This window comes from Dromiciops gliroides, chromosome 5 (assembly GCF_019393635.1).
Source record: "Dromiciops gliroides isolate mDroGli1 chromosome 5, mDroGli1.pri, whole genome shotgun sequence".
Classification (NCBI taxonomy): domain Eukaryota; kingdom Metazoa; phylum Chordata; class Mammalia; order Microbiotheria; family Microbiotheriidae; genus Dromiciops; species Dromiciops gliroides.
In genome coordinates, this window is record NC_057865.1 from 214,953,547 (window position 1) to 214,974,937 (window position 21,391).

The following is a 21,391-nucleotide window of genomic DNA, read 5'->3' on the forward strand; positions in this document are numbered from 1 at the left end:
CAAGGTTTCAACGGTTTTAGAAGGGGAGGGGGTATATATGAGAGAGAGTCAAAGATGATATCTAGGTTGTATGACTTCGTGACTTGGAAGAAATGGGGAAGTTAGGAAGAGGGGAGGGTTTTGAGGGAAAAGATAACAAACTCAATTTTAGACATATTGAGTTTAACATGTCTATGGGACATTCAGCTTGAGATGTTCAAGAGGCAATTAATTATAAATGTATGACTGGAGATCAGGAGAGATGTTAGGAATGAACAAGTAGATATGAAGGTCATTTTCACAGAAATGATTATTGAATCCATTGGAACTGATGAGAACACCAAATGAAATAGTATAGAGAAGAGGAGAGAGCCTAGGACAGAGCCCTGTGAGATATCCTCAGGTAGTGGGCATGACTTGGATAAAGACCCAGATGATTTTCAGAAGACTGAGAAGAATGAATCAGACAGTTAGGAGGAGAACCAGAAGACAGCAATATCAAAGAAACCTAGAGAGAAGAGGGCATTAAGAATATCAAGGACAAGAGGGTGATTGACAGTGTCAAAGGCTTCAGAGAGATCAAGAAAGACAAGGATTGATAAAGATAAGGCTATTGGATATGTCTTTTTTTTTTTTTTTTTTTGCAGGGCAATGGGGGTTAAGTGACTTTCCCAGGGTCACACAGCTAGTATGTGTCAAGTATCTGAGGCCGGATTTGAACTTAGGTCCTCCTGAATCCAGGGCTGGTGCTTTATCCACTGCACCACCTAGCTGCCCCCTGGATATGTCAATTAAGAGATCGATGATAACTTTGGAAAAAGCAGTTTCAGTTGAGTGATGAGATGAAAACTAGATTGTAGAGGGTTTAGTTGTGAATGAGAAGAAAGGAAGTGGAAGCACCTTGTATAAACAGTCACAAAAGGGAGGAGAGACCATAGCTAATAGGGATGGATCTTTTTTTTCTTTTTTTTTTTGGTGAGTCAATTGGGGTTAAGTGACTTGCCCAGGGTCACACAGCTAGTTAGGTGTCAAGTGTCCAAGGTCAAATTTGAACTCAGGTCCTCCTGAATCCAGGGCCGGTGCTCTATCCACTGCGCCACCTAGCTGCCCAGGGATGAATCTTTGATGGAAGAAGTTCTCACTGGGAATTCTCTACACCAACATAATTATAGATCTAGTCAAATAAAAACATACGTACATGTATATGTACACATACACATTCATCTACAAATACATATTTTATAACTTACTGTGAGATCAGGTAACCTGTATTATTTAAGTACAGTAGTTAACACCTATGTTAAATCCCAACTCCTTAGCTCACTCACTACTTAATTTACTAATTCTCATTCTGGGTTCTAAGACAAACAAGGGATATGTTCCATTATCTCCACATAAAGTAGTAGAAATGTACTATCCCTGTTATCAATTAATCAATTTGCCCTGAAGGGCCTCAAGCTCCTGATTTAGCAAGGAATCCACATTCAGACTGCAAGAGAGCTAAATGCTGACTAAGGATATATTTGGAGACAATTTTTGTTGGCTTTCTGTCTAAGTCTCTCAAAGAGGCTTGCCTGGGTGCTGATAGATGCAGCTCATGTGAATGGGTGAGGGTCTTGCCAGGTCATAAAAATAATGACTTCCTCTTCCCCATTTACAACAGCTTTGGAGTCACTCATTAACTATAACTATTTTACAATTTTGTTTTTCACAGTTAATTTTCCATTGTTTTGCCACCTTAAGTATACTTCCTTACCTAATTCTCTGTAAAACACCAAGACTTGGAAGGAGAAGGGGGGTTACAGGAGGATCTAGCCAGAACTCACTACAGCTTTAGTTTATTGAATAAACTGAAGAAATTTTTCACCCTAAAGTGTCCACTTATCTCATTCTATATACTGCCCCCACCCCTGGTCTCATAGGCTTAAATAAATATCAATATTACTGGTTTTACAATGTAAATGTACTAAGACTATAACAAACAATACAAAGCCATATTTAAATGCTTCAATAATGTATCATAGTAAGAAAGATAGCCAGATCTGTCAACTGTAACTCCTAACATCTTTTCTCTGGAAATAGAGCCGCTCCCCGCCCCCCCCCCCCCCATTCAGCTCTCTTGGAATGTCAGTCAAACTTGCTCAAGAGTTCTTTTTTTAACTATATCTTTTACATAGGCTAAGATTTGAGCTAAGTTTCTTAGGAAAGAAGTTTTCTCAGAGCTTTCTTTCTGACCTCAGTTTCTTTGTGGACATGATAGCTAATAATTTCTCCAAAATTAGAATATAACACCTTTCTCCTAAGATTTCCTCTTAAAGATGGAGTGACTGTTAGAGCATATATGTGCATATGCATATATATGTGTGTATATAGATAGATTACACAGTGGTCCATATAGTACTTAGATCAAGGGAAGAGGAAAGAGAAGAAGTATGTGCATAGCATTTATTGTGCGCAAGGCGCTTTGCCAAGTGCTTTTTACAGATATTATTTCATTTGATCCTCACAACAACCCTGCAAGGTAGGTGCTGTTCTTATCCCCATTTTATAGTTGAGGAAGCTGGGACAAATAAAAGTTAAGTGACTTGCCCAGCGATATACAGCTAGTAAGTCTCTGAGGCTGGATTTGAACTAAGATGTTCCTGACTCCAGGGACTGGAGGACTCCAGGCATTTAATAATTGTAATGCATGTGTACTTCTACTGATACTAAAATGACTTAATATTTTATCTTGATGAGATAAAACTGGATTGAGTTGATTTCCTCACATTTAGTGAGTCCCCTGTCAGTTGAATGCTTATAGTTGAATTTTGTAACATATTATTGAATATTCAACAATAATGCTTACAGTTGAATTTCATAACATAAATACATATTTCACTGCTTTCTTTTATTGCTTTTAATTCTGTGGTTTTAAGAATGGATATTATTTCTAGAATATCACAAACGTAGTGCACAGAGATATTGCTGTGGCTATTGGTATGAGTATGAGTACATCAGCTATTTCAAGGATGATTTAAGACTGCAATGAATCCAAATTAGTTACACCAAAGCTCAAAGGGAAGTGCTGTAGAAAATGAACTTGTTAGAAGCAAAGGATTGCTTTAAATCAGCTTAATAAGTCCTTGGAATAAGTCCTTCAGAAGCACCTGACATCTTGAGGTGGTTTTCTTAAAGCTGGAAGACATTGAGAAGACAAGTTGCTGTTGTTTTTAAAATCAGCTGATGGGGGCAGCTAAGTGGCCCAGTGGATAAAGCACTGGCCCTGGATTCAGGAGGACCTGAGTTCAAATCCAGACTCAGACACTTGATACTTACTATCTGTGTGACTCTGGGCAAGTCACTTAACCTTCATTGTCCCACCTCCCCTCCCCCCCCCCATCAGCAGTTAACCATTGCTATGCTTTAATAGTGATGAAAGATTATTATTATTATTTGCAGGGGCAAATAATGCCTAACATGGAGGTACCCTTGCATCTTGTGTTTTCCTGTCACATTAGTGGAGGTAGCCTCCTTTGCTGGCCTGTGTAGCCAGAACAGGCTGCATCTTTAAAACTGGACAGCCTGGGGGCAGCTAGGTGGCACAGTGGATAAAGCACCGACCCTGGATTCAGGAGTACCTGAGTTCAAATCCAGCCTCAGACACTTGACACATACTAGCTGTGTGACCCTGGGCAAGTCACTTAACCCCTATTGCCCCACAAATAAAACAAACAAACAAAACCCCAACCAAACAAAAAAAAACTGGACAGCCTGAGATAGTCTCTCTCTTTCCTGAAACCACAGGGATCATGAACTGAACCAGGAGTCGGCATACCTTCCCCTGTCTCCCTCCTTTTACATCCCATGCCAGCTGTGTTTGTCTGGTTCTGTTTGATTCATCCTTCTCAGTTTCAAGGAAGATGATTCCTATCACACCCAGAGTTTGAGCTCTGGTGACCTTGGAGTCAAGATTGCCGGTTTATGGCTAGCTGGCCTGGCAGGAAAGCCCAGAGAATCCAGAGTGCCTGGGAATCCCTGGGTTATGGATTTAGGACTGTAGTCTGTAGGAACTAAACTAAGCTATAAACCTAATCCCCTTTTCTATCAGAGGCAACTAGCTAGTGGTGTAGAGAATAGAGTGTTAAGCTCAGAGTCAGGAAGACCTGAGTTCAAATTTGACCTTAGACACGAGCTGTGTGACTCTGGGCAAGTCATTTAATCTCTCCTTGCCTCAATTTCCTTTCTGTTAAATGGGGATAATAACAGCACTTACATAAGGGATTATTATGAGGATGAAATGAGATAATATTTGTAAAAAAAAAAGTGCTTAGCACTAAATATAAATAATTATTCTCTTCCCTCTCCTTCCCAGACACTGAAGTGATCAAGTTTCTGTGTGGGATTAAGCCTCACACATTGGGAAAGTAAGTTTTGTGATGATACCTTTTGAAGTAAATATTCTTTTGTAAAAAGCCCCATCTGACTATTGAGTGGAACTAGGTACATGGGGTTGCTACCATGCTTGAGGGAACACCATGGGTAGAAGCTGTAGCTCTAAGAAAAGAGCCTAGATATATATCCCACCCTACTGGAGGGTGCTGGAGAACCCTGGGGGACAGGGGTGAAATGTACTATACCTGGCCTTCAGCAAAAGGAGCACTTATTATTGTTGTTGTTATTCTTATTTGCCCCATTGATTCAGTTACTAAGATACAGAACTGGCCCAGTCTGCCTGTTTGGGGGATCAGGACCTGGTGAGAATGAAGATGGACTTGCTAGGAGGAAGGACATTAGGGAAGGAAGGAAGGGGAAAAGACAGAAGCATTCCTATTATAAGGTCGATTCCTATTATTCAGTGGAGAAGGAATTATGTGCTATATGCAATGAGTTAGGGATGAGTTTGGGGCCTGGAAGTGTGTGTGTGTGTGTGTGTGTGTGTGAGGACAGAGTGTAAAATCCCATAGGATTCACCACGTCTTGGCTAGTTACAATTGAAAACCTGGTCACTGAATCAACAAAAGCAAAACTAAATGAGACCAAGCTAGTTCCCCACACGGAAGGTGAAACGGTCAGGTGATGGATTGCTTGACAATCCAGGTGAAAGAAGGCTTGCTTTACAAAGATGATCTCCTTTGATCCTCACGACAGCCCTGGAAAGTAAAGTGCTATGATTAGCCTCATTTTACAAATGAAGAAACTGGGACAGACAGTTAAGTGACTTCTCCTGGGTCACACATAGTAAATGTCTGAGGCCACATTTGAATTCAAGTCTTCCTGACTCTAGGCTCAGCCTCCTCTCCATTGCACCATCTAGTGGCCTGTGTGAGGGTCTCCATTCCCACTGGGGACTGACCAACAGTGGGCATCAGAATCAGACCCTAAATTAGCCTGGCTTCTCTAGGAAATTAGAGCTATTAGAAAGGAGATTTAGAAGACTGGGGCTTGGAATGAAGATTTCCCATGCTGGCTCCTTGGCCTTCCCAAAGTTCAAGACTGAAGATATAGCCAATCACCACTTTAAGGAGGCTCTGGTGGAGGTGATGGTGGTGAATAGGAAGAGATTAGGAGTAATCTGGGAGAGAAATAATCTTCCTGGAGGCTTTATATGTGTAGAAAAAGGAAATTGGATAAATAAACCTGACAGATTCATTTACGGGTAGCCAATGGTTTGTTTACTGAGGCTGAATTCCATAAATTGGGTGAATTGATGCAGAGTTCCCTATTGCAAGATCATTTTTAAAAAAATGCTAATTTGTTGAAATAGGTGATCTGTCTATTCTAATGGGTTGAGATGGGAATCAGGTAGGCTTAGCGTTCTATTTCTCTTTTTTTTTTTTGCAGGACAATGAGGGTTAGGTGACTTGCTCAGACATGTCAAGTGTCTGAGGCTGGATTTGTGAACTTCTTCTTCTTCTTCTTCTTCTTCCTCCTTCTTCTGGAGAAGTATCAAAGGTTTTTATTTATACATTTGTGCACCAATAGGCCAGCTCCCTAATGGAAATGGCGGTGAGCATGGGACTCTGGAGCCCTTTTATCTCAACCGGCTGGCCCCTCCCTTCTTCCTCAGTTAGACACTGGCACCAAATGCTTTATTTATTTTTTTATTTTTATTTTTTTTCCAAATAATTGTTAATTATCATCAGTTTAAATAATTGATTAAATAATGCCAATCAGCTGAACATTCTCCAGTTCTCTTGTGCACAACAACCCTTTTCAGAGGTTTCCGAGCTAAGCTTTTGGACGGTGCTCCTCCTGTCTGGAAGCAGTTTGCCATGAGTCCTTCTCAGTTTGTTCCTATTCAGGACTGGGTAGCTGTGCTTCTGAAATTTGAATGTCAGGTGGACTTCCTTGATGTGATACAGACCCCAAAGTGCTGCCCTCTTGTACCGCTCTGAAAGAACAGAGAAACTCATAAGCGTGTACAGACAAAACATGAAATAGTAACCCATCACTCCTGGAAGGTAGGAAAGACTCCCATGGACACACGTGGGATGACAGCACAGATTTCATTTTCAACTCAGTCTGCATTGTCTCAGTAACTTGTGGTGGGGTCTATACTTACAGCTGACAGGGATTATTCACAGCTCTTCCTTCTATCAGTGTTCAAGACTAGACACATAATGTCAGGATCACTATTCGGTCACTTGTGCTCGGATAAGGAAACACAAAGCAGAAGAGGCTGCCGGGAGATCAGAGCAGATTTGCTGCCATGTTTATAGCAAATGGCCTTGTTCCTTCTTTGCTTCTTGCTAGCTGAGACCCGAGCACCAAGTTCAATGAGAGGGAAAGAGTCGATTCTCCTTTTAAACCCTCCAAGTGGATCATTTCCCTCAGTTTTCTCTCACCCAGCCCCTAGTGATAAAATTATGGGTAACAACCAGGAGCTTTTGCCCTTTAGCAAGAGGGCACAGAAGATGGCAGAGGAAAGGCAGTGAGCTCCCGAACTCATGACACGATCGCTCCAAAAAACATCCAAATAAGGTCATAGGAAAATGCCCGGAGCAGCAAAACTCACAGAAGAATGTGCTGAAATCATCTTCTAACTGAGAATGGCTTGGAAGGTCAGAAGGAGGGAGCTGCTGTGCTGATACAGGAGTCAGGCCCAACCCCACAGTCACCCTGACACAGATCCAGTCTCAGGAAGTCCTTACCAGAGAAGGAGACCCCCAGAGCCTCTGAATCAGCTGAAGCACCAGTGGAACTAAGCTCACAGTCTGGTGAGTGGGACGAGCCCTGGGCAGGGGAGAGACTACAGGGATCTATGCTGGTGCTAAGGCAGAACTTGGATTTTACACCCCTACTGAGAACCAGGAGGTAGGCTCGAGTAGAAGTGACCCAGGTGGGGGAGGGGCACAGGCTCATCAGAGCTAACAACAACACACAAAGCTGGTTTCCTCTTTCCCCCCTTTTCCGCTTCCTTTGGTGTGTTGTCTTCCCCGATTAGACTGAAAGCTCCTTGAGACCCTGGTGCTCTATCTACTGTGTCACCTAGCTACCTATTACCTAGTAAGAGCTTAATAAATGCTTTCTGGTTCATTCATTGAACTTGATGCTTACTATATGCCTGGCATATAGTAAGTGCTTAATAAATATTTTTTGCCTGATGTAATAAGGGCAATGTGCTGTACTGTAGAACATCAGTGCTGAGGGGAATTAAGTAATAATTAAGATAATTATTATATAATATATAAATAATGACATAAAATAACATAATAATTAATTAAGAAGGGAGATATTGAAGTTAAGGCTGGGAAAACCATAAGGACGGGCATTTGCTACAACAGGTAATATTGACATGCTGGTGGGGAGGGATAAAGGCCCTTCTTTCCCGTGAAGAATGGGAAGAAGCTGAATGCTTGAGCTGAATGCATTTTATTCTGTGTCTAAAAATACTGTGAAAAGGGAAGACACACACTCAAGAAAAGGGGCAACGTGACTATGGAAACAGCTGAGAAATATGAGACCAGAATTTCAGAAACTGGGATAACTCAAGTGACCTGGCTTAGGAAATTCCACACAATGACCTAGTCCTTGGAAGTAGCAGCTTCTGATAAAGACCTAGAGTACTTTCTAGAAGCTTTGGGGCAGGGTTGTGGGGGTGGTGGGAGGAGGGAAAGGCAAAAGGAGAGGGCAGGGATCCAAGACAAAGATTTGGAAGTCTGGGTGGGGAGGGGAGTGGGCAGCTTAGTCACTGAGTATGTTGGTTTGGGCCAGAAGAAAGTGGGAGGTCTGAAAGAACTGAGATCTCTGATTTTCTCTTCTCCATCCCCCAACCTAGTTTGACACAATGGAATGACTCCATGGGCCCAGAACAGGATATCTTATCCCCTGCCCCTTTGTTTCTACCACAGGAGTCTATATATGACTAATGGGCCAGATAGGTAAAAAAGAGCAGCAATCGCTTGCCTTCCCCACACCCTGAGGAAGGTATTGCTGTGAAATCTTCAAGTTTGCCAGGACTCCTCTGGGAAGGTAATTCCAGCTCGGTCTGAGGACCAGAAGATGGGTAAGAATGGGAGACCAGAATTCCAAAGAGGGGCCCATGGTAGCAGTGCTCTTTACCCCCACCCATCTTTTAAGAGGTGGTGGAAGGGAGGGGTTAGTTAGAATGGCCCTGGGAAGCCTAGGCCAGGAAAAGGCCGAGTTCTCCAGTAATTAAATAACCAGTGGTTTCCATGGCAACAGGACCTTCCAAATCCTGACCAGAGACAATGGGGAGAGGAAGCATCCATCCAAAAGAAGAGAAACCCCATTGGGCCCCAACCCAGAAACCCCAAAGCAATTGGGGGGGGGGATAGGAGGTATGTGTGTGTGTGTGTGTGTGTGTGTGTGTGTGTGTGTGTGTTTGTGTGTATGTAGGAAGAAGGATATGGGTTACTGGAAGAAGGTGGCTCAACTTTCCACCTCTCTAGTTTGGGGCAAGAGTGGCCCCTTAAGGTCTGAGGCATTCTAGGCTGGGGCAATTTTATCAGAAATCATAGGGGAGTGTAGACAACGAGCCACTGTGAAGAACCCTACTCTGCCCTGCCCCCCTCCCCCCACAACCCATTAACACATACACCTTTGTTCTCGGAAGAGAAAGCTGGGCTGGTAAGACTAGAGGGCAGACAGCTAGAGATAAAGTCCTGGGGTAGACAAGGCCTGAGTAATGGGGACAGGAGGGAGAAAGGGAGGGTGAATTCTAAAAAGTCCCTGATAAACAGGAGCGTGTTTACATGCACTGGCAACCACAGGCCCCATGATCTCCCACTCAGGCTTCCACAGAACCCCTAGGCCACAATTTTTCTGCCCTGTTTCTTTTTTCTACACTTCACCATGACTTCTCGATTACTTTCAGGAAAACAGAAATCCGGCTTCCTTTTATCTGGGGAGAATCGCTCATAAATCAGGAGCTCCCGGCCTCTATCTGACTCTGTGGGCTTTCAGGAGCTCAGCACCCTCTTTACTATCCAGAGGGTCACTGACCTTGGCCTAATCTCATTTTCCTGGGTTTTCACAAGGCTTAGTAAGAATTCATTCCAAGGCTGGTCTTTTTGAGATTGTTGAATGCATAAAGATAAGGAGATAGAAAATGAACCTTTGGCTATATGGAGGAAGCTCCTCCTGGGTCTGTGAGTCCTGTACTTTCTTTTAACTTTACCAATTCATGATCTCTTCCTATTTTAAAAACCAAACCAAACCAAACCAAATACCCAAAGCCTCCCTCCCTCAGCAAGCTTTCTGAATCAAGCCCTCTAAGTTCCTGTCAATCCTATTGTCCTTCATTCCCTAAACATTTAGCAAACAGACCCTACCTTAAAAGCAAGTTGAGGTCCTAAAAGTATATTTAGATATGGCAATTACCCTGAATTTCAAAGTACTATGTGGCTCTGTACTTCTAAAATCATATACCATGGGTGCATTTACCTTTTTTTAAAAAAAAAAAAACAATTTTTTATTGACAGTTTTTCTTTTTCTGTTCCCTAAATTGTCAGTCAACAAGCATTTATGAAGCTCCTATTACTGCCAGGCCCAGTGCTAAGCTCTGTCTGCATTCACCTTCTTCCTCTCTTCTTTCCCCCTCCCTCCCAGAGAGCCTTCCCAAAGAACAAAGAATTACACCTTTACTAGCCAATGGCTCCAATTAGCTTAAAGCAAAGGCATATACTGAGATGGTATCATGAGGCACTGCCACTCCCACCTCCATATACCTGGGAGTGTATCACTGATACAGAGGATAAGAACAGTGGGCAGGAGGTCATGCACCCCCACACCGTATACTAAAGAGGCCCACACTTGGGGAACCCATGAATTAGGCCGAGGCGATTCCAACCCTTTGGCACTGTGGGGCTTGATGTCATTTCCCTTCTTGTGGTGTCTTTAAGCTGCTCTTCCTGGGCATGAGGTCTCACTGGGCAGGACCCTCAGCTGGGCCCCCTTGGCCTGTCTAGACTCACCAAGGTCAGATTCTTTAGAGTTTAGCTTTGAACGCTGGGCATGGAATTTCCAATTGGGCAAGATGTTGTGACTTGTAAAGTTGGGGGTGAGGAGACAGAAATTCTTCTTGCTGAGAGGTGAAGAACTATTTTTTTCTCAAGTGCTGGGTTCTTTTTCAAGTTGCTTTTCTGCTTTTGGAGGGTCATGCTCCTAAAAGCTATCTCCTGCCCCTAACAGCCTCTTTAGATGGCAAATTCTCAAACTTTTTGGTCTCAGGATCTTTTTTACACTATTAAAAATTATTGAAGACCCCCAATGAACTTTGTATGTCTTAATATTATTATGAAAATAGTTTTGACTCTCTCCCTGTCTCCCTCAAACCCCATCGCCCACCACAGGGTCCTACGACATCATGTTGATGTCCTTAGAGAATGTCTTTTTTTTTTTTTTTTAGTGAGGCAATGGGGGTTAAGTGACTTGCCCAGGGTCACACAGCTAGTAAGTGTTAAGTTTCTGAGGCCGGATTTGAACTCAGGTACTCCTGACTCCAGGGCCGGTGCTTTATCCACTGTGCCACCTAGCTGCCCGAGAATGTCTTAAGGGCAACCAGAGGCTGCCCTTCTTGCCACTGAGTTAAAGTACATCAACGTTCTCAAGGGCGATCTGTCTCATAACCATCTCCTTATTTTCTGTGATTTCATCACCTGGGTTGGGGAGAAATCAATTGATCAGGGGTGTCCTGATAAACTAATCCCAAATATGTTATAATTTGGTTCTTTGGAACCCTTAACCTTTCAAGGAAACAATATTACAAATGAAGAGTTAGGCTCCCCAGCCAGGTCACAAATTTCCTTTTTTGTTATTGTTGTTCAGTCAAGTGCAACTCTTTGGGACCCTGTTTGGGGTTTTCTTGGCAGAGATACTGGAACGGTTTGCCATTTCCTTGTCTAGCTCATTTTACAGATGAGAAAACTGAGGCAAACAGGGTTAAGTGATTTGTCCAGGGTCATACAGCTAGTAAGTGTGGGAGGCAGGATTTCAACTTAGGTCTTCCTGACTCCAGGACCCTGTGTTCTGTCCAAAGTTCTATCTAGCTGTCCCAAGTGGTAAGATGGCTAATTGGCAAGAGTTGTCATAATTTTTTATCCTTCATTCTTTTTTTTTCTTTGGTGAGGCAATTGGGGTTAAGTGACTTGCCCAGGGTCACACAGCTAGTAAGTGTTAAGTTTTTGAGGCCGAATTTGAACTCAGGTCCTCCTGAATCCAGGGCCAGTGCTCTATCCACTGCGCCACCCAGCTGCCCCTATCCTTCATTCTTCTTCTTCTTCTTTTTTTGAATAGAATTTTATTTTCCAAAATATATGTAAAAACAAAATTTTAACATCAATTTTAAAAAAAACTTTGTGTTCCGACTTCTCTTCCCCCCCCCCCATTCGCACCCCCCACCCACAAGAACTCAAGCAATTCTTGAAGGGGACCAGTGACATCAGGAGGGTGATGCCTTGGCTTACAAATAAAATGGATTTAAGTGAGAAAGGACTGTGCAAGTCATCCTCCTCATTCTTTCCTCCAGAGTCATCAGAGTCCATAGGCAAGAAATAGGTCAGGATGACTAGAGATGGCCCTGGATGCAGTGGGAGGCCTTAGCCTTTTTAAGCCAAGGTCTTTTCCAGGTCCCAGTTTGTCTGAGGCAATGCCTATTCAGTAGTTAAAGACTAGGTAAGAAATAGCCTATGAATCAGGGAAGATTTGGGTTCAAGTCTTACCTTCCATTCACAATGGCTGCAGTTCCTAGGCAAGATTCTTGACATCTCAATGTTCCACCCAAGTTAAGACTTAGAAGTTACATTACAAGCATTGTTGGACTCAGATAATGGATGGCCTAGTTTTGTTGAGTGGCTTTCCCCATCCTCTTTTTTTACCCTTTTAAAAATTCTTTAACAATAGATGGTTCACTGTATGGGAAAGGAAAGGATATAAGGAATATATTCTAAGATGACAGTAAGGAAAAAACATTTTTTTTTCTCAAAAAGGGACCACAAGTTATAGGGTATTTGCTTGCTTGTATTTGTAGAGAGTTTCCTTACTAGGAATCCCTCATACCAATGAAATCTCAAATCTGGTCGAAAAAAAATCCCATAATGTTGTAGAATTATAGCCTCAATGGTACTATTTTAGCTGAACTAACAGCATTATATAGTTCAACTACATTGTGAGTTAAATAGGCTTTTTGTGGGCTTTTAGTCTGGGAACCTAACTACCATTTATAACAGTTTTTTCACATAAATCAAAATATGCATTGTGTGTCTCACAATGAGAACCCAGTGGGAAAGAGCCTGATGTAGTCTGGGGAAAAAGCTAGCTTTGGAATCAGAGAATTGGGTTTGAATCCTAGCTTTGCAACTTGTATGTAACTACTTCACTTCAATAATGACCCAGAATGTGGCCTCAGGAAACCCAGGGTTCAAATCCAACTTCAGATGCTGACTAGCTATGTGCTCCTGGGCAAATCACTTAACTTCCCTTCCACCTCCCAATTTATCATTCTATTAGAAGACTCATTTGTGTGATGTACTTGGAGCTGCTATTAAACTCTAACAGTCACTCACCAGCTTTTGTCTGTGTTTCACTTGAACCTGAGAGAGGATGAATGTCAGTCCAAATGGGGCAGATATCCCTCGAGGAGACTTGGATAGAAGACATAATGAGCCATTTAGAGGAAAAAAAGATTCTGAAATTTTAGCAATATGCATATCTTACCTTAAATTACTTTTTTTGAACTCAGAGACTTAGCAAAGAAATGAGCTAGTAAGCAGTGTGGAGGGGGCGGAGCAAATTTTCGTTCATGCATGAGCTTTGGCACTGTCACAGCTGGTCGACTATTATTGTCTAATATTTGAGAACTTTTGGCACCACTCAGATCCCACCATCCCAAACAGCTACACAAATATTTATCCAATGCCTACCATGTGCAGAGAGTACATGTGTGGGGTATTGAATTAAGGGAAAACAATACAGACTCAATATGTAATACAGAAATGATATCGAGAAACACAGGAGAAGTGCAAGCCAAGTGCTTTGTGAGGTGGGGGGGCGGGGGGAGTTGAGGGAAACTGGGTTACTTATTGATTTGAGTTTTATCAGGAAGCTTTCAAGGATGAGATGACATTTGGGCTAGGCCCTAGATGATTAGATAGGATTTCAAGAGGCAAAAGTGGGAAAAGGAGTAGAATTCTGGGAATAGGGAATGTTGAACAAAGGTATAGAAGTAGAAAAGCATGGGATGTGTATGGGGGACAGAAAGCTGTCCAGTTTGTCCAAAAGCTAATTTGAAACAGTCATGTGAAGAATGATAACTAGTGCAGTGGATAGAGTCAGGAAGAAATGAGTTCAAATCTGACCTCAGACTGTATAAACCTGAGCAAGTAACTTTCCCAACCTTAGTTTCCTAAGCTATAAAATGGGAATAATTGTAACATCTACCTCACAGGGTTGTTGAGATGATATTTTTAGAACATTTATAGCATAGTGACTGATATGGACTTAATAAATGCTTTTTTCCTTTTTTCACATTAAAAAAGGGGGGGGGCAGCTAGGTGGCACAGTGGATAAAGCACCAGCCCTGGATTCAGGAGTACCTGGGTTCAAATTCGGCCTCAGACACTTAACACTTACTAGCTGTGTGACCCTGGGCAAGTCACTTAACCCCAATTGCCTTACCAAAAAAACAAAAACAAAAACAAAGGTGGGGGGGCAGTTAGGTGGCACAGTGGATAAAACACTGGTCCTGGATTCAAGAGGACACTTGACACTTACTAGCTGTGTGGCCCTGGGCAAGTCACTTAACCCTCATTGCCCTGCAAAAAAGTGGTGTGGATCTGAACAAACTATCATAGTATCTGGAAACTTAAGGTTCAGAACGAGCTGCAGCTTTAAATAAAATGCCAAGGACTGCAAGTAGGGCATCTGAGTAGCTCATCATCTCTCTATTCAGGGAACCAGCTTGGCATAAGGATGGAGAGTTTACTTAAAAACATGGAAAGCCTGGGTTCAAGTGCTCCTTTTAAGCTAATGCCTTTATGACCCAGGCAAATCATTGAACTTTTCAGTGTCCCAGGAAAGTCTGTAAGACCTCAAGTTATACAAAATGACTAAGTGGGATTCAGGAGGACCATGCTACCCAACTTTTGACAGAGAGGCAAGATTGAGACAGAATAATTGCTGTGGTTTCCCTCAATAACTTACTCAAACTTTTTCTGGGATTGAACAGTTCTGTTCCAGTCCGACACAGACTCTGGTCTCTGGCCCCTCCCCTGTCCATTGCCACATCTTAGGATGACACACACATCTGAGCAGAGTATCATCAAACCCATCTCAGCTCAGGGCCCCTGGAGCTAGGATTGCAGTTCAAACCAAGGGTGACCTAGAAACACAGACTTCTCTTTGAGTCACCCAACTCCTCAGGGATTCATATAATCTAGAAAGGTCAAATGGGAATATGCCTGACCAATCCTCCTCCTGAATTTTTCAGGTCAGAATAAGGGAACTGTGTTCAAATCTTGGGTCTGCTCCTTATCTCTGGGCAAATCATTTAACCTCTCTGCCCTTAGTTTCCTCATCTGTAAAATGTGGATCTTAGACTACATGCCGTTCTAGCTTTAAATCTTTGAACCTCATGATAGGTCATTTGATGAAGTGAGGACCAAAAAGCAAACATATACACAATACATACAAACACACATTTACAGACATACAACACACATACACATGCATGCATAATACACACATACATACATCTAGTACCACTTGCCTAGAAAAAAATTGGTGATACTCCCCATCACATCTTGTCTAGACTATTACAAAAGCCTTCTAATTTGTCTCCTGCCTCAACTCTTCCCGACTTTAATCTATTCTCCACTCTATCCAAAGTGATATTCCTAAATCACAGATCTGATCATGTCACCTGATGCTCAAAAAATTCCAGTAATACTGTTACTTCTAGGATAGAACCCTGTATTTGATATTTAAAGCCCCTTAAAACCTGGTCCCTCCCTTACTTTTTAGTCTTTTTACACCTTACCCTCTTCCACACACTCGCTGATTTAGCCAGCTGTCTTTTTACCTACTGTTTCTCCATCTCCTTACTTTTTGCACTGACTATCTCCTGGTGCTTGAAATGTTTTCTTCTTCCTCAATTCCCCATCTTAGCTTTTCTGGCTTTCTTCAAGGCTCAGATCAAATCCTACCTTCTGGAAGAGACCTTTCTCTTTCCCCTATCCCCCCCCCTCCCCAACCTTCTTTTGTGATATTACCTTGCATTTACTCAGTATATATCTTGTATAAACCTAGTTATTTTCATATTCTTCACCTTTATTAAAATGTGAGCCCCTTGAGGGCAGGAACTATTTTCACCTTTCTTTACAATCCCAGCTTTTAGCACAGTGTCCATGTTGATTGACTGATATTCCAAAGGTGGGAGTCAGAGGAGGGAGAGTGAGAATCATACCCCTCCCCTCCTGCAGCATTTCATCCATCAACTTTTCACCTGTACAAATAGCCAATTTATATTATATTTTTATTATCTAGTAATTATATGTAATAATTGCACATCTAATAATTATCCAATTTAATTATATAAAAGTAAAAGATACTAAAAAATTAAAGTTTTTTTAAAATCCCCAGCTTACTGGTTAGTCAAACACTGAATTTGGCCTTTCACTACACTTATCTTTATAATGGTCTCAGTGGGGCCTTGAGTGGTACTGTTTGCAGCTCATAAGTAAACCATCACCCATATCAGTCCCTGGCAAAGCCCAATCTCCTTGCCCCAAAACTTCCCCTTTTGCAAACTGGAGGAGGGAGGAGGATGGCCCAGTGGATTGAGTGGGACCGGCTGCCCCCTGCTGTCTGCCCCACTAACAACCACCTCCCCAACAAGTAGGAGGAGGAACAGGTTGGGAAAGAATAGAGCTGGTGAGACGGCTTGGAGGGGGTATGGAGAAGAAGGAGGCAATCATAGCTCCAGGAGCCAGGGTAAGTAGCAGTCATCTCTGGAGGTGAGGTGACGTTGATAATCCTACTGGCTAAGAAATAGGAGAGTTTGGGAAATGTGTCAGAGCAAACCAGGGTTTGTAGCTTCTGCTTCCCTAAATTGCCCCAGAAATCCTATTTCTTTCCTTCCCGAGGACCTCATAAGCCTTGGCTTATAGAATCAGAGGATGAAGCAGGGAACTCCAGAGATGTTCAGACTGAAGCTATGTCATTTTCCTTTTCTCCCAGGAGACCTCTTTTGTCTACTCCCTCTCCCCTACTGAGCACCACTAACCCAGCTAGCACTGGAGCTTCTGATTTCTGAGCCAAATTTTTACTATCGCCTACACTTGAAGTGCAATGTACCAGGCCCTTCAGCATCACCATGGAAACAGGTGCCTCTGCATCCATCCCAGACCCAAACTGTAAGTGCTAAAGGAGAGAATCTGAATTTCTGGCTGAGGGATGGGAGATGAAGAACGAAATTACAGAAGAGAGAGGAGACAAGCGTGGGGATGGAGGTTAGTTACAAAGGGGACAAGGTACTCACATCTAACATCTAGTGTCCAGTGGAGACGGGGAAATGATGGAGGAGCAGTTCAATCTCACATTTACATATTCCTCCTACGATGGAGTATGAAGAGTGTCCAAACAGAACGACTACTGCAAAAAATGGTTTAGTCCATCTCCATCACAGGCTAATTCAGTCTAATTCAGCCAGTCGGTCAACAAGCATTTATTAAACACCTACTATATTGGGCATTGTGCTAAGTGCTATGGATACAAAGAAAAGAAAAAAAAATGTTCCTGCTCTCAAGTAGCTCATTGTCTAATTGGCCATCAGTAAACATTTACTTAGCTTTTATTTATTTATTTATTTTATTTATTTAGCTGCCTTGCAAAAACAGAAATCCAGCCTTAAAAGAATTTATATTCTAGTTGTAAAGACAGGAAACACACACATATAAAGGGGGTAATAATAATAAAATGATACATAATGAAAAAATGTGCTTAAAGTGTTTCAGGAATCCAGAGGAAGGAGAGATACCTATAGGATGGTATAATCAAAGAAGGTCACATGGTGGGCTGACTCTGAAAAGAAGGGCTAGGTCAAAGAAGCAGTAAGGGCATCCCAAGGAAGGGAAGTAATGGGCAAAAAGTGTATCCATGGGAATGTACATGGTAGGTTCCAAGGACCATGGAAAGGTCAGTTTTCCAATAGAGACAGGTGAAATCTAGAGTTACATTTGGGTCAGATGAGGGGATCAAGAAGTTTGAACTTTATTCTGCAGTCAAGGGAGAGCCACTGAAAGCTTTTTGAGAAGGGGAAGGATTACCTCCAAACCAGCAATGTTTTAGGGCCCTAAATTTAGCAGTGGATTTGGGGATACCGTTTAGGAGGATATTGTAAAATGTAATAGTCCAGGCTTAGATAATGATGCCTCAAACTATGAATGGAAAGGGAGAGATTTGGGAGAATTTGGATAAGAAGAATCAGTGAGACTTTGTGATTGATTGATTTAAATTGGGGGGGGGCGGGACAATGAGGGTTAAGTGACTTGCCCAGGGTCACATGGCTAGTAAGTGTCAAGGGTCTGAGGCCTGATTTGAACTCAGGTCCTCCTGAATCCAGGGCCAGTACTTTATCTACTGCGCCACCTAGCTGCCCCTGCTGATTGATTTATTAACTAAAAAAAGGGGAAGGGAAGAGAGGGACAAGTGCCACATCCTCTTAAATATGGAGAGCAAAACTAGGAAGCAAACATAGAACCTGGGAAGGGTTAGGAAGAAGGACCCTCCAAGAAAGTAGATAGAAAGGCCTTATTGTGTTCAGGGGACAGTACTCAAGGTCAGGCTTGAGTCAATCACTTATAGGACGTCATGGTTTGCTGGTACCAGTTTATGCATAGGAAACAAATAAGAATCAACAACTCCTTGATCAAAGGTAGCAATCAACAGGTCAGGAGGCCTGGATGAGTATATAGGTACACAACTTTGTCTTTTGTCTCCTGAAGACAATGATTTTTTAGCAAAGTGGCATCACTGTGGAATCCTAGTATATCTGTCTGGCATGCTCCTGGTCTACAGTCATCATTTTTTTCTTTTGTCAGTAAGGTACTATCCCTTTAGGGCACTTGACTTTTTCATAGGTGAATGTTTGATGCCTGGTAGGAATAGGAAAAGAACTTTGATCTATTTAATTTATTTAATAAAAACTGTTAAAATCTATATAAAACCTCTCAGTTTTTAGATGGGGCATGAGTAATTTGGGGCAGAAAATTAGCTGTGGCATAAATATAAAAGCTGAAATCACCTTTTTTTTTGGTGAGGCATTTGAGGTTAAGTGACTTACCCAGGGTCACACAGCTAGTAAGCCAAGTGTCTGAGGTTGGATTTGAAAACTCAGGTCCTCTTGAATCCAGGGCCAGTGCTCTATCCACTGCACCACCTAGCTGCCCCAAATATTTTCTAATTATATATTTTTTCTTTTTCTTTTTTTTTGGGGGGGGGCGACAGAGCAATGAGGGTTAAGTGACCCTCAAATCATCTTTTAAAAGATGTAGGTCCTGCGCAAGTCACTTAACCCTCATTGCCCCACAAAAAGAAAAAGAAAAAAGAGAGAAAAAAGTTATTAGGGACAGCTAGGTGGTACAGTGGATTAAAGTACTGGCCCTGGATTCAGGAGGACCTGAGTTCAAATCAGGTCTCAGACATTTGACACTTACTAGCTGTGTGACCCTGGGCAAGTCACTTAACCCTCATTGCTGCTCCCCCCTCCCCCCCAAAAGATGTAAGGTGATGCCTCTTTGGGATGTGACTAGTTTGATTGGTTTAGAGAGGGCAAAGAAAGAAATTATTAAAACTGATGAAAATGTAAGTATAAAGAAACATTTATAAGAGGTACAAATTACTAAATTGAAATTCTTTGACTATGACAGAATGATTCAATCTTACAACTGTTTTAAGGTTTAAAAGGGTAAAACTCACAAAACATCATGATATAACTGGTTGATTTGTTTGTTTGTTTGGGATGGGGCAATGAGGGTTAAGTGACTTGCCCAGGGTCACACAGCCAGTATGTGTCAAATGTCTGAGGCCTGATTTTAACTCAGGTCCTCCTGATTCCAGGGCCAGTGCTTTATCCACTGTGCCACCTAGCTGCCCCTGTCATCATATAACTGTTTCAAAATTATGGGATAATTAAACAAGAACAATTGATTTCATAGTGAAAATTTTGTGAGTTTTAAGTTCATAAGTAAAAGGTGAGTTATTAAAGACAGAAGACTTCAGCTATAAGATTTCTGATTGACTGAAGAGACTGGAGGTCATTGGTCTAGAACATCTTTAGTATTACCTAGAGTTTGAGCAAGAATGAAAAACCCACTCAGTAGTACCTGTTGTTCTCTACTGCCTTCTCTGGTTGAAATGGAAAGCAAAAAGAAGAAAAATGAGTTTGTGTGGGCTTGTGTTATTGTTATTGTTGTTGTTGTGTATTGTTTTTACAGGGATTTTTCTGTATAGGAAGAAATACTTAGATCTAATTGGATGAAGCAGAATCCTGGTGAGTAAAAAACTGTTGGGGGCACCTAGGTGGTGCAGTGGATAAAGCACCAGCCCTGGAGTCAGGAGGACCTGAGTTCAAATCTGGCCTCAGACACTTAACACTTACTAGCTGTGTGACCCTGAACAAGTCACTTAACCCCAATTGCCTCACTAAAAAACAAACAAACAAACAAACAAAAAACTGTCTGGATTTGTCATATATCCCATAAAGAGAGAGCCTGAAGAGCTCTGTGTTTTTCTGACTTAGAAAAAAACACTAACTAAATTAAGAGCATAATCCTTTCCTAGAGCCTTTTTTGAGGGTGATTGCAAGTGAAAATTGCTTGTAAATGTTTTAATTTGAGATTAAAAGAGAAGCAGATTTTCCCAGCTGAAGAGCAGTGAGGATCAGTAAGGGAGTAGTTAGCAGAGAAGCAAATTCTTGTGCTACAGATGTTCTTGAATGAATGGATGATCTCAGAGTCTGTAATCCAGAGGCTACTTCTTACTTATGTATTATACTGCTAGTTTTCATGCATACTCTCCCCAACAGATAATGAGTGCATGGATTGTAATATCACAATGAAATATTTTTATTATTCCTGTGTTTGCTTTAATGCATAAGGACCAGGGGCAGCTAGGTGGTGCGGTAGATAAAGCACAGGCCCTGGATTCAGGAAGACCTGAGTTCAAATTCAGCCTCAGACACTTGACACTTACTAGCTGTATGACCCTGGGCAAGTCATTTAACCCTCATTGCCCCACAAAAAAAAATACATAAGGACCTGTGATGTCACAATTATTTCTTTTGCTTTATGACTGAGTAAATGGTTATATTTATTTAATATCTAAAAATGTTATCCTTGTGAGAGATTTGGTTTGTGAAAATGGAAGTACACACAAGAGCTAAAATGGTGAGTAATGGAATTGTATTTCCCTGACAACTGGGTTAGCCTTAGGACTCTGAGAGAGCTTAAGGTAGCTATATGCCAATGCTCCTTCTTTGGGAACCTCATTTGCTAGAGGATAGATTGCCATGAGTTAGCCAGTCCAGAAAGTGAGTCATATGAGAAAGAGTGCGAGATGCTGTAGTATGGGATCGCTACTCCATCCCTTCTCTAGGTTTCTTTTCAATCAGCTCTGCAGACAGTCCAGGGGCAGTGGCTCAGGATCTGTCTGGAACCTAGGATGGGCACTGGTAGACTTTGGATTTCATACCACTCTCTAGAAATAGGGAATGACACTGGTTGAGCCTTTCATGTAAAGAACTCAGCTCTTTCATGCATAGCCCAGTTCCTATTTTTTTAAAAATAGCCATTAAGAAATGGGGATGGGGATGGTTTCAGAAAGACCTGGGAAGACTTGCATGAGCTGATGCAAAATGAAATGAGCAGAACCAAAAGAGCAAGGGACACAGTAACAGCAATATTGTAAAGGTAAT

The 21,391-nt window shown here is 42.0% G+C and overlaps 1 protein-coding gene and 1 long non-coding RNA gene across 2 annotated transcripts in view; one reads left to right on the top strand and one right to left on the bottom strand.

The window, feature by feature from the left end:
• Positions 1-6,131: 6,131 nt before the first annotated feature.
• LOC122728089 lies at positions 6,132-17,071 on the bottom strand. The gene is made up of 4 exons (XR_006353234.1): positions 16,958-17,071; positions 12,987-13,064; positions 12,144-12,332; positions 6,132-6,352 (listed from the first exon to the last, which is right to left on the bottom strand). It is a non-coding gene; the product is annotated as an uncharacterized LOC122728089 (long non-coding RNA).
• CCDC65 (coiled-coil domain containing 65) overlaps positions 16,660-21,391 on the top strand; it is a 48,524-nt gene continuing 43,792 nt past the window's right edge. The window contains exon 1 of the mRNA XM_043966200.1: positions 16,660-16,928. Coding sequence (XP_043822135.1) covers positions 16,923-16,928 — 6 coding nt within the window. The 5' untranslated portion in view covers positions 16,660-16,922. The remainder of the gene's footprint in view (positions 16,929-21,391) is intronic.